At 43.8% G+C, this 15,996-nt stretch overlaps 1 protein-coding gene across 1 annotated transcript in view; it reads right to left on the bottom strand.

Moving 5' to 3' along the window:
• The window catches only part of LOC127658133 (FH1/FH2 domain-containing protein 3-like), a 261,461-nt gene that overhangs the window by 113,077 nt on the left and 132,388 nt on the right, over positions 1-15,996 (bottom strand). Inside the window, 3 exon segments of the mRNA XM_052147251.1 lie at positions 6,599-6,704; positions 10,283-10,310; positions 10,312-10,348. Of these exon segments, the coding sequence (XP_052003211.1) occupies positions 6,599-6,704; positions 10,283-10,310; positions 10,312-10,348 (171 nt within the window).

Raw genomic sequence — 15,996 nt, 5'->3', positions numbered from 1 at the left:
TGCCCATATGTAGCCACTCATGTAAACATACACAAACAAACCAGGCTGAGACATCATGAACGCAGTTCACTGACCCCAATAATTGCCATCCACAAATGGATTGTTCCTGCGTTAACACTGGCACATTTATTCTCCCCATGCATATGAGGTGAAAGGTCAGGCATGTTAGTAGGCTGCTAAGAACTTCCTCTGCCTGGGGATGAAGTTGCAGGGCAGTGGGGAGGTCTTAAGAGGACTGGAGACCCTCCCCGAGAGGTCACCCATATTTCACAGCCCACTGCAAGAGGGCAGGACACACATGCTTAAGCATCCCAAAAAAATGGCCTGGCAGGATGTTGCAGATCGTAAAACGAATTTTAACAACCCCTCTGATGCCCCAAAAGAAGACATTTTGATGCTTTATTGCCAATTAATATTTCTAGGTGGAAAATGTTTGGGGCCTTATCTTAAGATTTATTGTATTAATAAATAAAAAAAAATAATTAAAGAAATGTAACTCCTTGCAATGTGGTTTTGGTTGCTCTGATGTATTCAGTAGGTATTTGGTATAGGCTAAAAGGTTGTAGTTACAAAATACAGTGTACAAGGGACATAATGCTTTTACATTTTCAGTAGGCTTGGTAGGTTTAAGGAATAAGGTAAATTACATTACCCAGGGATGTTATCAAACTTTAAAGACCACCATCCAGACTCCTAGCCAAACCACGGATACCCAATATAAAAATGCTAGATTTTCTTGGTTACACTTAATATAATAATAATTAATATAATAATTGTCATTAATAACAATAAATGGACCACATTTAGAAAAAAAACGTCTAGTTTACGTATGTAACCTCCATTCCCCGATGGAGGGAACGAGACGTTGTGTCAGAGAAGCGACACTAGGGGTCTCTCTTGAGCGCCGATATTCACCTCTGGACTATGAAAAAAGGCCAATGAGAGTTGGCAACCAGTATTTGCATGTCCCGCCCCCGGACATACGGGTATTTAAGCGGCGCAAATACGGGAGTTCATTCAGGATTTTTCTGAGGAGCCGGAAATGGTCCGGCCACAACAGTGGCTCGGCTCAGCGACGTGGCAGGGGAGACACAACGTCTCGTTCCCTCCATCGGGGAACGGAGGTTACATACGTAACCTAGACGTTCCCCTTCTGTCGCTCTCAACACGTTGTGTCAGAGAAGCGACACTAGGGGTCCACTTATAAAAGCGCCACGCGCTGAGCCGTGTACGTGAACTGCTGATACAGGAGCGAGCAGGTATTCTTACGTGCAGGACGACCAACTGTAACAGGCTGCATGTACCCTTCCCCAATGCCCCATTTAAGCCATCAGGATTCCTTATTGTTACCCCGGAAGGGGGAACAAGGTGCTGGCTGCCAACCTGGGAACGGGCCAAGCCTGGCCGGGCCTCGTTTCTCTCTATGTTTCTCGCATAGAGCAACTTAGGCCGGGGCCCTTACATGCATCGAGGAAAGGGGGTCTTAGCCCTTATTCAGGGCGGAGAAGACCCTGCGGAGGCCACGCCTACCCGAGAGGGGAGGCAAGTTTAAGTGGCAAAACCATCAGAGGCCTGACTTAGGGCCTATGTGGAAAAGTCGGTGCGGTGGTGGATCCAGCCTATAGAGGGGGGAACATACATAACGGCAACCAAGGCAGCCGTGACTGCCTAAGGGAAGCACGGGAGTCCGCTCACCAGAGGGGACAGAACCGTGGCGTTACACACAGGGTGAGTCCGAAGGAGGCCTTACCTGTGGAGCACCTACACCAGTGCAGGGTAGCTTGCGGTACCCGCAGTGGCTTGGGTCGGCGAGTTCCTCCGCTGAACTGCGACCCACGAGGGCTAGGAAGGAATCAACCAGTGTCCCAAACCTGAGATCTCCTGGGAATGAAGGCGCACTGTTTCCCCTGGTTAGGGGGAAGGGCGCTAGGTGCAAGCGATTCACCCGGTCAGATCGTGAGCGTGCCACCGAGTTCTACGGGCTCGGTACCTGAGAGAACACGGGACGATACTGACCCAACTCGGAGATTGTAGAATCTCGCAAAAGTGTTAGGTGTTGCCCAGCCCGCTGTTCTACAAATGTCTGCTAGGGCAGTGCCCCTAGCCAGTGCCCATGAGGATGCAACACTCCTGGTGGAGTGGGCTCGGACCCGCAAAAGGGGGGGGGCACGGCCTGGGTGTGATAAGCCAGGGAAATGCGTCGACAACCCAGTGGGCGAGTCTCTGCTTGGAGACAGCATTCCCTTTCTGCTGTCCCCCAAAGCAGACGAAGAGCTGCTCAGAGCGTCTAGTGCTCTGTGTGCGGTCCAGGTAAATACGTAAGGCACGTACTGGACACAGCAGTGAAAGGGCTGGATCTGCCTCCTCCCGGGGCAGCGCTTGCAGGTTCACTACCTGATCCCTGAAGGGTGTGGTAGGAACCTTGGGCACATAGCCCGGTCGCGGTCTTAGGATCACGAAAGTGTCTGCCGGACTGAACTCCAGGCAAGCATCGCTAACAGAGAACGCATGCAGGTCCCCGACCCTCTTGATGGAAGTGAGCGCGATCAGCAGGGCGGTCTTGAGAGAGAGGGCCCTGAGTCCAACTGAGTCAAGCGGCTCGAAGGGGGGTCTCTGGAGTCCCGTAAGGACGACCGAGAGATCCCAGGAGGGGAACAGGTTAGGCCGGGAGGGAGCTATCCTCTGGGCACCTTTTAGGAAACTGACGATTAAGTCGTGCTTACCAAGAGACTTTCCGTCTACCATGTCATGGTGGGCCGCGATAGCGGCGACATACACCTTGAGGGTGGAGGGGGACAGCCTCCTCTCCAGCCTCTCCTGAAGAAACACGAGCACTGACCTAACTGCGCACTTCTGCAGGTCTTCGGCTCGGGAAGAACACCAGTCCGTGAACAGACGCCACTTTAGGGCGTAAAGATGCCTGGTAGAGGGGGCTCTGGCTTGGCTGATTGTGTCTACGACGGTAGATGGTAGACCGGCTAGATCTTCCGCATCCCGTCCAGGGGCCAGACGTGAAGGTTCCAGAGGTCTGGGTGCGGGTGCCAGAGCGTGCCCCGTCCCTGAGAAAGAAGGTCCTTCATCAGGGGAATTCGCCAGGGAAGGGCTGTCGTGAGGAGCGTGAGGTCCGAAAACCAAATCCGGGTAGGCCAATAGGGGGCAACCAGAATGACTTGCTCCTCGTCCTCCCTGACCTTGCATAGCACCTGTGCAAGAAGGCTCACTGGGGGAAATGCGTACTTGTGCAGCCAGAAAGCAGAGGTCTGTCCAGGGTTTGAAGGTTTAGCGGCAGGCAGAGGTAACTTTTACATTGTGCGTGCCGTGGCGCCATGCTCGTCTCGGGACTCGAGCCCAGAGCCAGTGCTGAAGTAGTCTCATATGCATCAACCCCAGCGGCGCGGCCGCCGCGGAGGATGGCATATGCCCCAGGAGCTGTTGGAAACATTTTAGCGGGACCACGGCGCCTGGCTTGAAGCAAGCGAGGCATTTCAGCACTGACTGAGCACGCTTGTTGGAGAGACGTGCTGTCATTGAGACTGAGTCTAACTCCAGACCGAGAAAAGAGATGCTCTGGACCGGGGAGAGCTTGCTCTTTTCCCGGTTGACCTGAAGCCCCAAACGGCTGAGGTGCCTGAGCACCTGGTCTCTGTGTGCGCATAGTAACTCTCGAGAGTGAGCCAGTACGAGCCAGTCGTCGAGGTAATTGAGTATGCGTATGCCGGCTACTCGGAGCGGGGCAAGAGCTGCCTCTGCGACTTTCGTGAAGACACGAGGGGACAGAGACAGGCCGAAGGGGAGGACTTTGTACTGATACACCTGGCCATCGAACGCGAACCGTAGGAAGGGTCGATGTCGAGGGCAAATTGAGATGTGGAAGTACGCGTCCTTCAGGTCTACCGCTGCGAACCAATCTAGATGCCGGATGCCAGATAGAATTTGTTTCTGTGTGAGCATTTTGAACGGGAGTTTGGACAAGGTCCGATTGAAAACTCGCAGGTCCAAGATCGGTCGTAAGCCGCCGCCTTTCTTGGGTACAACAAAGTAAGGGCTGTAGACACCCTTCTTCGTTTCGGTTGGAGGGACAGTCTCTATCGCGTCCTTTAATAGAAGGGAGGCGATTTCTTCACGCAGGGAATGGGCATGTTGGCCGTGTACTGCGGAAAGATGTACGCCCACGAAGGGGGGCGGAGACCTGGCAAACTGAATTGCGTAACCGAGTCGAATGGTCCGGTGCAGCCAGCGTGACGGGTTGGGCAGTGAAAGCCACGCCTCTAAGCTCCGTGCTAGGGGCACCAAGGGGACGAGATTTTTGGACGTACCCGGCGGGGCTTCGCAGCGGTGCGGAACAGGTAACGCGGCGTCGGGAGGCAACGTGGCGTCCCGAGGCTCCGGTGCTGTGAATAAACTCAAAGCACTTACCTTGCTCCGCGCACCCGGCAGGGGGTGGGTTCGTGACTGAGGAGGAGGTCTGATGCTGGCGTCCTCTGGACTCGTCTGAACCGGCCGGCCGGGGAACAGTCGTGAGGCTGAAGGCGGGGACACCGCGTCCATGGAGCCGGGACTGTTGAGGCCTGAAAGCAGAGTGCCGTGAGAACGGCATTTGCGGGCCAGGTGACCCCAGAGACAACAAGGAAATAGCTCTATAGAGTGTAACGAATTTAACAAAAAATTCTCCTCCCGGCCCTCCACCGGGGAACGGAGTGGTCTTACCAGCTCCGGAGCTAACGTCTCGGTCTCTGGGTCTGTCATCTCAGGAGCGCCTGAGAGCCTTCTGGGTCCTCAAGGGGGTCCGTGAGACGATGGGCGTCCAACTTCTGCGGGGGGCTCAACGCTGGGGCTGAGAGCTGGGTCCACTCACTTGTTAGTTGAGGCGGAGCATCACTTTCTTTCTTTCTTGAAAGCAGCAGGAGGACGCCCTCGGCGAGCAGACAGGGCATGGCCCCTGGCGGCAGGTTTGCGGCAGGGCAGGATGCTTTTTTTGCTTGAAAATAGCCTTCGTCTGTTTCTTCACCACTGAGGACTGCTAGACGAAGTCGTCAAGTGGTGTCGCCGAATGGACGGAGCTGGGAGACGGGGGCGTTTGAGAAAGCGTGCTTTGTATGCCTCCCGTACTACCTGTCCATCGTTGCGTTTCTGGACCATGGAGTGGCCATCGCCTGTTCGAGTGCAGTTCCTGCAGCACGTCAAGAACAGGACTACCCATGTGCAGATTTTGAAGTGCCCTGGCCCGGTGGACTTGCAGGAGGGGGCCATGGCGTGCAGGGGGGAGCGGTCTGGGACCGTTCTACCACCGAGGGTAGCGAGAGTGGAGGAGCGAGGAAGCTGGGCTTGCTTAGCTCGTCATGCACGTCCGGGAAGGAATCCAGGGGGGGCACGGCTGTGAGCGGCGCACATGCCCACGGAACCAATTAAGCCCGGGGAAGCATAGCGGACCTTCTTGCGTCAGGCTCAGACTGGGCGGAGACCCGAAGGTGGCGGCCCAGGCGAGTTATCCGCATCCGACGCTGCTGTTATGCTCTCCGATGCAGCGTTGATTTCATCATCCAATGCTGGGGAGCTCGAGGGACCGGACGGTAGGCCGTTAAGCGGACCGCACTAATCCCGAGATTGAGGGAAGCAGGCAAGCATGCCGGGGAGGCGGGAGGTTTTCGGGGGGATTTACCCAGCAAAAGCGTCCCGTTATTCTCCCCAGATAGTTCTCCATCGCCCGCGGCGCCTGCCTCAATCCCGTAGGAAGGAGGCGAGGCGCGGGGGGCGGCTGAGATGGCTCTCTCTCACTACAAGAGAAAGCAGAGATCGCAACGCTGCCGCGGCTATGTTCTCACACTGAAAACATTTCCCATTGGAGAGAATGCTCATCCCTAGCTCGGACAGAAACAAGCAAGCGTGCCGGGGAGGCGGGGGGTTTCGAGGGGGTTCACCCGGCGAAACGGAGCCCGTCATTTTCCCCAGATCGTTTTCATCGCCCGCGGCAACTGCCTCAATCCCGTGGGAAGGAGGCGAGGTGCGGGGGGTGGCTCACTACAAGAGAAAGCCTACGACCGCAATGCTGTCATGGCTATGTTCTCGCACTGAAAACATAGACCATTCATAAAAACGCTGCCTGCGTGTGATCGCAACCCAGGAATGCAATGCAGTTTTTATGACCGTCAGATGTGGGGAGACATCAACCACATCCAGAAACTACACAGGGGCGGAAATATCGTCTTTAAACGATATTACTCGAGCGAAATTACTCTTTTAGAATAACTCTTTCGAGTTGTCTGCGCTGTCGAAGCGCCCAGGGGAATGCCAACTCTCATTGGCCTTTTTTCATAGTCCAGAGGTGAATATCGGCGCTCAAGAGAGACCCCTAGTGTCGCTTCTCTGACACAACGTGGAGAGAGCGACAGAAGGGGAATGTCCATGGATCCCTGCTGTTTTAAAGAGTATATAATGTTTAGATGTTTAACAGTGCATTATGTAGTGTATTGTTGTCATAATAGCAATGCATAACGCTATAGTGCTCTTATTTTAGAGTGATCTGTACTTGGTAGTTATTTTATAAAGTGTTTTATGGTGAAGTGCAGTATATGTGATGTTTTGGTAATTTGTTCTGTACCTCTAAGGATGTAGTTCTGGTAGTTTTGGTCAGCCTCAGCTCCCACTTTAATAAGACACATGAGCCCCTCAGCCATCACAAACTCATGTACAAGATCTTTATCATCCTGCAGGGGAAAAACAGAAAGCAGAAAATCAATCCAAGCACAGTCATACGTAAGGGACACTGCACAAGTATAAATGTCAAATCCAGAAGAGACACAGCATCTATACAGACACAGCACGTGTTGTGTCTCCTGCACAGACATATAATGATCCTGCAAAACAACTTTTAACATTTGTTTCATTTTTTCCTTATTTAAAAAAATCTTCTTTGAAAGAAATGAATTGTAATTTTGAAACATATGTATAAAATGTAAGCACTCATTAGAAATGAAGAATCCAGTACTTTCAGTAACCTTATAAAAGTTGTTTTGAAGGATGCTGCATCCATGCCCCTAGGTGTCAAGACAACATATAAAACAAATTACTGTGCACCTTTATCTGAGCATACAAGTAGCTTTATAATACTGTGAAATTTTTTTTTATACATTTAATTTATGCAGCACCTTTTATACAAGTAGCTCAATGAGCTGTGCAAGAAGTGGAAGTTTAATTTAATAATTTAATAATAAAAAAATAATTCATTATTGTAAAAAATATTATTATTTCATATTATATATTATTGTTTTATTAAAGTCAAGTGTAATGTCACATATTTCCAAGTGCGACAGGATATTCTATTAAAATAATTATATATGTAGGGTAAATTTTAACCATCAGGAATTCATTTGATTGTGAAAATTGGGTGCTCCTTACCCGAATGAAGCCAGAACTGAAAGCACAGTTTCGTTTACAAAGTTGCGTTTTGATTAACGATTACAGGCAAAAAAGAATTTTGAATAATGTGCAGTAGTGAATCTACACTATAAGACCAGAAACATGCATTAAAAAGTAAATAGAGTCCATTTTGATTTCATGTTGACTTAAAACCTAAGTTTATTTACTTCTTTAAAAGCCAAACTGGACAATTGTGCAAATACACAGTTTCTTGTTTTGAAAGATGCAAAATGAAAATTCTGTCATTATTTAATCACTCTCCTTTTGTACCAAACCCAAAATACATTCGTTCTAGCATGGAATCCAAAAGGAGATGTTAGGCAGAATGTTCTGTACCCATTCACTTTCCTTATAATAAAACAAAAAGCAAAAAAAGTGAATGGTGACCGATGCTTTCATTCAACATCTTCCTTTTTATTCCACGGAAGAAACAATGTTATACGCATTGAGAATGCATATGGGTGAGTAAATGATGATAGAGTTTTAATTTTTTTAAACTATCCCTTTATACTTGATTAGTTATACTCCAGATGTCCCTCCCTGAGCACTTACTCATTTTAACATCCACTTGACTTCCTGCCCATGGAAACCCTTTGTGTTTGGGCCTCAGTAAATTCAGGTTGCTAAGCACTGATCGACTGCTTCCCTGCCATAAAGAGCTCATTAAAAGAAGAGGTAGAAGAGGTGTGAGGAGCTGTAGGTATCTCTACTTGATTTATTGCACACATTCACACAGGCCTACAGCTTGGGCACACTTTTTTAATTTTCCGATTACAGCATGCATCCTTCCTCCATACAGTTTGTCAAGAATGCAAGTGAACTGGGTTCCAGCAGTCACTGATGTCCAATATTTCCCCTGCTTTGAGATACTTGTGGACACACCCAATTGACTGATCTGAAAATTATTAGGGGTGTTGGGGTTGTGAGATTTATATTGGCACACACAATCTGTAATGACACAGTATGCCCATGTCTGCATAAATACACTTGCATTTGCAAAGTATACAAAAAATGCATGACAGCATAAAGAATGCAACTCCTGCCACAATTCTTCCTAAGTGCAGCGATCAATTACATGACTGCTCATACAAAATGTTCTCAAGTGATTCATATACAGCATCTTCGAAGAAAATTCTGGGAGATTAGAAGGATTATGAGATGGGTTTCAATTACTGGAATAGATTAACTGGAATTCTGTCCAAGACCTGGCTTTGTTTGTGTGTGTGTGTGTGTGTGTGTGTGTGTGTGTGTGTGTGTGTGTGTGTGTGTGTGTGTGTGTGTATGTGTTACCCAAAAGGATAATAAAACCTGAAATCACACTGAAATCACAATTTATAAATAAATTAAATAATAATCATCGTTTGTCTTGTTTACAGTTAAAAATAAAACACCCTTAAAACAAGATACATTTACTTAAAAAGCAAAGTGATATAAGATATTAAGTCTTAATTTCAGAGAAAATGTAAATATAAATATAACAAATTGTGAGGTTTATGCTTAAAACTAGGAAATAAACTATTTGCCATTGGGGTAAAATGTTTATACTTCTTACCCTATTGGTAAAAAGTTTTTTAGTTTTTTTTTAAAAGGATAAACCTCACTTAAAGGGATAGTTCACACAAAAATTTTAATTCTCTCATCATTCACTCACCCTCATGCCATCCCAGATGTGTATGACTTTCTTTCTTCTGCAGAACACAAATTGTGATTTGTAAAAGAATATTACAGCTGCGTTGGTCCATACAATGTAAGTGAAGGGGTTCAAACATTTGAACTCCCCAATAAGCACATAAATGCAGCATAAAAGTTATCCATAAGACCTCCGTAAGATCTTCATAATTGATATGATAGGTCTGGGTGAAAAAAAAGTCCTTTTTTTGTGAGAAATTCTTCTCCCTGCTCAGTATGAGGCGATATGCATGAAGAATGTGAATCACCAAAAATAAAAGAAGTAGAACGTAAAAGTGAAAGTTCAAATTAGAGATTGGCTGAGCAGGGAGAAGAATTTATAGTAAAAAAATACTTAAATATTGATCTGTTTCTCACCCAAACCAATCATATAGCTTCAGATGACATAGCTTTAACCACTGGAGTCTTATGGATTACTTTTATGCTGCCTTTATGTGATTTTTGTAGCTTCAAAATCTCTGGCACCCATTCACTTGCATTGTACGGCCCTAAAGAGCTGAGAAATTCTTCTGAAAATCTTAATTTGTGTTAGGGATAGGTTAGGTTTAAGCAACATTAGTGTAAGTAAATAATGACAGAATTTTTATATTTGGGTGAACTACCCATTTAACAAACACACTAAATAATATCTTAAATAAAATGTAGGGTTACGAGACAGAAAATATAAATAGCAAAATACAAATACAACAGAAGTAAATGGAAAGTTTCCATCATGATAGAAAAACAAACATGTGTGCATGTTTTCACATGCACTATTTGCATAACCTCTGGTGGGTTTAAATTACAGTTGTTGACAGGTGTGAAAGTTTAAGGTATTTTTGCCATTAAAAAATACTGAAACATTGGTGGATAGACAGTTAATCTCTCTCTCTCTCTCTCTCTCTCTCTCTCTCTCTGTCTCTTTCATACATGCACACACACACATATGCACACACGCACACACAAACACACTGTACTGTTGTCAGACACGGTTGCTCTAGAGGAAAAACAGTAGCTTCCAGCACAGCTTTAAAATCAATCAATGATGGAGACTCCAGCTTTAGTATTTGGCCATTTTTGCGCAGTGAGAAACAGCTGAAACATGCATGCAAACACAATCACACACATATTCGCTGCTGATGAAAAAGACATAAGCAGGTGCTGTGTGTTAAAGCTAAGTCAATTTGTGGCAACTTACCTGAAAGATTTGCTTAAGAGAGAAGAGCTCTTCGTAACTCACGTCCGGTCGAGTTGTAGAGCTTTTCTGCAGGAGAAAAAAAAAAACAGATTTGAGTGAGATACAGTATAGTTTGACCTTCCAGTCCTTAAATATTCCACTCTTAGGTGCAGCATCCATTGATGGTCAATGACTGCCTGGGCAGCAAGGTAGCTCTGCACAGTTTCTGACACAGTCAATGCTAGTACATGTGCTCATTTCCTGATCTGTTGTGATTGATAACAAGTACAGCTTAAAGGTTTAGCTGTGTATATATCTACTGTATATATCTATCTATATCTATATCTATATCTATATCTATCTATCTGGAGTGGTGGTGGTGTAGTGGGCTAAAGCGCAGAACTGGCAAGCAGAAGGTTGCTGGTTTGATCACCACAGTGGTGGCTGTGGTGATCAAACCAGCAACCTTCTGCTTGCCAGTTCTGCGCTTTAGCCCACTACATTGTGTCCTTGAGCAAGGCACTCAGGGGGAATTGTCCCTGTAATAAGTGCACTGTAAGTTGCTTTGGATAAAAGTGTCTGCCAAATGCATAAATGTAAATGTAAATATATATATAATTTGTTTTCTTTCTTTTTACTGAAAAGTGATTACAGGTTTGGATGCTTTCTCTGACGTTTTCCTAAAAATGCACTTTGGCTATAAGTGCTCACGTAAAGAGCGTAAAGATCACGTAAAGATCTCCTAATGTTTACTATCTAAACTGAAGTTCTTGAATCTGCCAGTATGTGGCAGCCAGACTGCAGCCTCTGACTCAGCAGCACCAATATGAAATGAGTATGCAGAACCTCTCACTACTGACAATTCTGTTCTCTCTCTCTCTCTCTCTCTCTCTCTCTCTCTCTCTCTCTCTGTCCGTCCTTGAGTATTATCTCTTAATCGATGGCTCTGAGGAACTGTATATTGCAACCACAGACCAAAACTCACAATGTGCTGCTCTCTCTTTCTCGCTCTCTCTCTCTCTGAACATGTCCCCAAAGAGAACTCTCATTAACATTCCGACCTCAATATTGGCAGCCTGAGAGCCCAATTTATTCCTGCCTACTGCTGAGTGTGTGTTTGCATATGTCTGACTGTGTGTTTCAATGCACGTTTTTGCATGTGTGCACTATTATGTATGTACAGTGCACAAGAAGATGAATAATAATGATTTTTTTTTTTTAATCTAAAACAAATCCCACCCACATTTTATATGTATAAAATTAAAGGTGAAGTGTATAATTTCGGCACAAATAAGGTTAAATCAAACAGGTGTCCCAAACACCCCTCTTCAATTTGTCAGACAAACAGACTGTTTCATTTGCTCTGTAATATTTAAGTTCTTCACATTTCTCTCCAATGGAAAAAATGTAACTGCTAATAGGTTTGGACAGACACAAGGATCCTTCTGGAAGTTCTTAAAGCAGTTGGCTAGTGATTAAATCTGCATTTACTGTGCTCATTTCCAAATTCAATATTTTAATTATTACTTTCGTTATCAAATGAATAATGTGATGACTAATAAAACATTTGATATAAAAAGAGAGAGATAGATGAAGGTATTGGAGTAAATCTACCTTGCAAAGTACTACAGAAATACACCACAATATCCTCCATACAGAAGCACCATATGCCCACCTTCTTTATAAACAACCTTAAAAGTTACTTCTTCTGAGGCCTGTGTTTATGTGCCACTATAGCAAGGATTTTTCCGGTTCAGCTTTTTGGTTGGCCGACACATATTTCAAGGGCTTGTTTCATATACAGAAATGACATGACTTTTTGTTGGTTTTGACAGGACCACAACACAGTGATTTACCTTAGGCATATGTTTCTGTTGTGGGGCTCAACAAATCATGCTGAGCAAAGAGAAGAACAGCATGAACCAAAGCCAGCCATCGTACTTTTCAACCAATGTGTCAGGACTTTAATCTTGCTTTGTTCATGGGTTAATGAAAGCCACCTCCAGAGAGAAAGGACCTCCGGCACACAAGGAAGTCTCAAACTCAGATTTGAAAAAACAAATATATATATATATATATATATATATATATATATATATATATATATATATATATATAAACACACATACTGTACATAGCATGTTACAAACAACCTGTGAATAACTTTCCAGGCAAGAGAGTCAAAATAAACTTGAAAGGGCTTTAAAGAAAATAATTTTAACGACGTCAAATATTCAAAACTGTGCTGAATACTGAAGGCTAGTTGTTGATTGGTCATATGTTAATATGCTCATGGTTTTGATATCACATTTCTGAATGGCACACACTGAACATTTTTTTTTTGGATTTACTTAACATATATACACAGCAATTTTGCATCACACTTTTAAAGAAAATTTACTTAAGGTCATTTTAAGTAAACTTAGCTGGAAAACCTTTGTTAGATATCCATAAATGTTTTAGATCATTCAACTTCCTTTAATTCAAAAATTAAGTAACACCAAATTATTTAACAAATAATGGAAGTCCCCCTCGTTCCACCAAAACAGCGCCAACCCCGCATCTCAGAATACCATTCTGAGATGCTATTCTTCTCACTACAATTGTACAGAGCAGTTGTCTGAGTTACCACAGACTTTGTCAATTCGAACCAGTCTGGCCATTCTCTGTTGACCTCTCTTATCATCAAGGCATTTCCGTCCACAAACTGCCTCTCACTGGATGTTTTTGTTTTTGGCACTATTTGGAGTAAAATCTAGAGACTGTTGTGTGTGAGAATCCCTGGAGATCAGCAGTTACAGAAATATTCAAACCAGCCCGTCTGGCACCAACAATCATCCATGCGATTGTCTAATCAGCCAATCGTGTGGCAGCAGTGCAGTGCATAAAATCACACAGATATGGGTCAGGAGCTTCAGTTAATGTTCACATTAACCATCAAAATGGGGAAAAATGTGATCTCAGGGATTTGGACCGTGGCATGATTGTTGGTGCCAGATGGGCTGGTTTGAGTATTTCTGTAACTGTTGATCTCCTGGGAGAGTTGTGTTCATTGTTTTATCAATTTTGAGTTCATCCTGTTATTTAAATATTTGTGGTGCACACATCAATGCATTTTAAGTAAATGTCAGAAAAATGCAATTTATTTGAGAAAAAGCTAGAGCAAGAAAAATCCAAGTTTTCCAATATATATATCCTATGTATAGAGGTCAGGGCTCATTAAATGGGCTTTATATGCAGTGTTTGTTAACAAAACACCTCTTCAAGAGAAGTGTTGGAAAATGCCCTCAGTTTACATAAGCAAAAGTACAGATACCACACCAACTTTTACCTATGTAAAAGTCATCCATTAAAAAACAAGTAAAATAAATTCTGCAAATTCAAATCTGTTTATGTAATAAAAGGCAGCCCATTCATGTTGTTATTTTTAAAGCCACATAATGGAGAAATTTTATATTACATACTATTATAAATTAAGGTAATATTGGAAACAATGAATGAGAGTTCAGTACAATAAGCACAGGGTATTTTGTTCAGAAAACCCACTCAGTGGGCAGCATTGTCGCCTCACAGCAAGAAGGTCCTGGGTTCGAATCCTGGCTTTTTCTATGTGGAGTTTGCATGTTCTCCCTGTGTTCGTGTGGGTTTCCTCCAGTTGCTCTGGATTCCCCCACAGTCCAAAGACATGCAGGTTAAGTTAACTGGAGACCCTAAATTAAATAAAAAAGGTGTGACTGAGAGTGTGAATGTGTGTGTCTGTGTGTGTTGCCCTATGATGGACTAGACTGTTTCCTTGCCTTTTGCCAGAGACAGCTGGGATAGGCTTCAGCACTACCCACGACCCTGCATAGGTCAAGCGGCTATAGAAGATGTATGGATGAATGTATTATGTGTAAGTTTAACATATTTACTTATTCTGTCCCAGAGCAATTTTGACTACACTGTAGAATTATCTTTATTTTAACTGTCAGTATTAAATACACTGTAACAAATTTAATTACATTTTACTCAGTTTCTAATTTATTTTTTGTCACAGACAGTAGGCTACAAAATAATTTGCATCTTTTTTGTCAAAAACACTTGTTATACAAATATTCCCTACTGTTGTCCCAACATGCCTAATAAAGTTGTTTCAATGAACAATTTCTTACTGAACAATGTAATTTTTTTAAGAGTTCCCAGCATGCATTGCAACATGAATAAATTATACGGTAGGTGTTTGTAGTCTTATTTGTTGGTAGGTGTTTGATGATTTTATTTATGTACTTAGTTAATACAAAGTATTTGTACTTAGTTACTTTTCACCAAGAGTAGATGTACTGAAAGACCCTACTGACAAATTGAATTTAGACCCAAATAGCATCTGGTGGTAATTTGCTTTCCCCCTCACATACAAACCCATCTCTTATAAAATCTCTCAGAATGAAAACAAATAACAATAAAATCACATTCTGTTGCAAACTTGGATGGCAAAGTTCTTCCATCTGCTGTCAGGGAACTTAAAAAGAGCATAGCTAAAGGCCTCATCCTTCCAGAACTGCAACTTTTGCTCAGGGACGTCAATGTGTGGCCCTCATTTGTTTTTTAATGAATAATTTTCTTATACACTTAGAATTTTCTGTAGCCACCCAGTCTGGAGTCAACATCTCTCCTCTATTTCATTCTACCTTGGTGTTATTTAAAATTTTTTATTATTATTATCAGTAATTTTAATTAATCACAAATAATTCAGACATTAGTCAATGCAATAGTTAACATGATCTAACAATGGATGCAGCATTTACAGCAATTATTTATCTTTGTTAATGATAATATCTACATACTACAACATTTTTACATTAAAAGTTGTATACGTAAACATGTTAATGCAATATGAACAGGAACAAGGATGAAAAAATTATGTGATTGTTCATTGTATGTTCACGATGCCTTATGCTTCACTGATTTTAATGAAAAGAACCTTATTGTAAAGTGTTATCAATATAATTTATTTTGCTGTGACGTACATTCCAATGAATATTGGTGCAGGAAATCTCACGTCATGCCACTGACGTAAGAATTTCTAATTGTCTCTACTTAGCATTCCTCGTGTGAACTAGTCCTCTACACAACATTACTGTCCCCTGCACTGAACCCTGGCTTCTGTCCTGCCTTGAGTCTGTGAACTGGCAGGGTGGCAGCGGAGCTCTCTGATCACTGGAGGGTAAAGGCTGATGAAGAGGAGGGTGAGGATGGGATTCAGTTCTCATGCACTCTTGTGCTAATATGGTACAATGGATTCAGAGAGCTTTAGCACTCCGTAATCAGACATGCCGTGATTCAGCTAATCTCCAGTTCCTCTGTGGTTGCTGGACGAGTTTGCTGAATGTGTTTTATGTGGTGATGATTGTTACAAACACACCGAGGTTCTCCAGAGACATGGAAAACCATGATCACGTCACATCACATCTTAAATCATGCAATATCATGCCTTCTTTTCCCTGACTGTAAGATTATTCATAGTAATTGTATGAGGGTATGATGCACAGGAATCTTACTACTGTGCAACTATGATCTCTCAGTGCAGAGAACAATGCCGCACGGAACCATGCGCAACACAGACGGCTAAGCCATTACACACCGTCTCCAGTATGCGAGCAGGGTCCGAGTTGGGGTGGCAAAGCTACAGTAATATTTAGGGTGGCAGCTGCAACCCTGTGCCACCCTTCCGGCCCGCCCCTGATTAAGTGTATAAA

This window comes from Xyrauchen texanus, chromosome 17, assembly GCF_025860055.1.
Source record: "Xyrauchen texanus isolate HMW12.3.18 chromosome 17, RBS_HiC_50CHRs, whole genome shotgun sequence".
Lineage (NCBI taxonomy): Eukaryota > Metazoa > Chordata > Actinopteri > Cypriniformes > Catostomidae > Xyrauchen > Xyrauchen texanus.
Note: the sequence above shows the minus strand (reverse complement) of the source record. Positions and strands in the feature narration are given on the sequence as shown.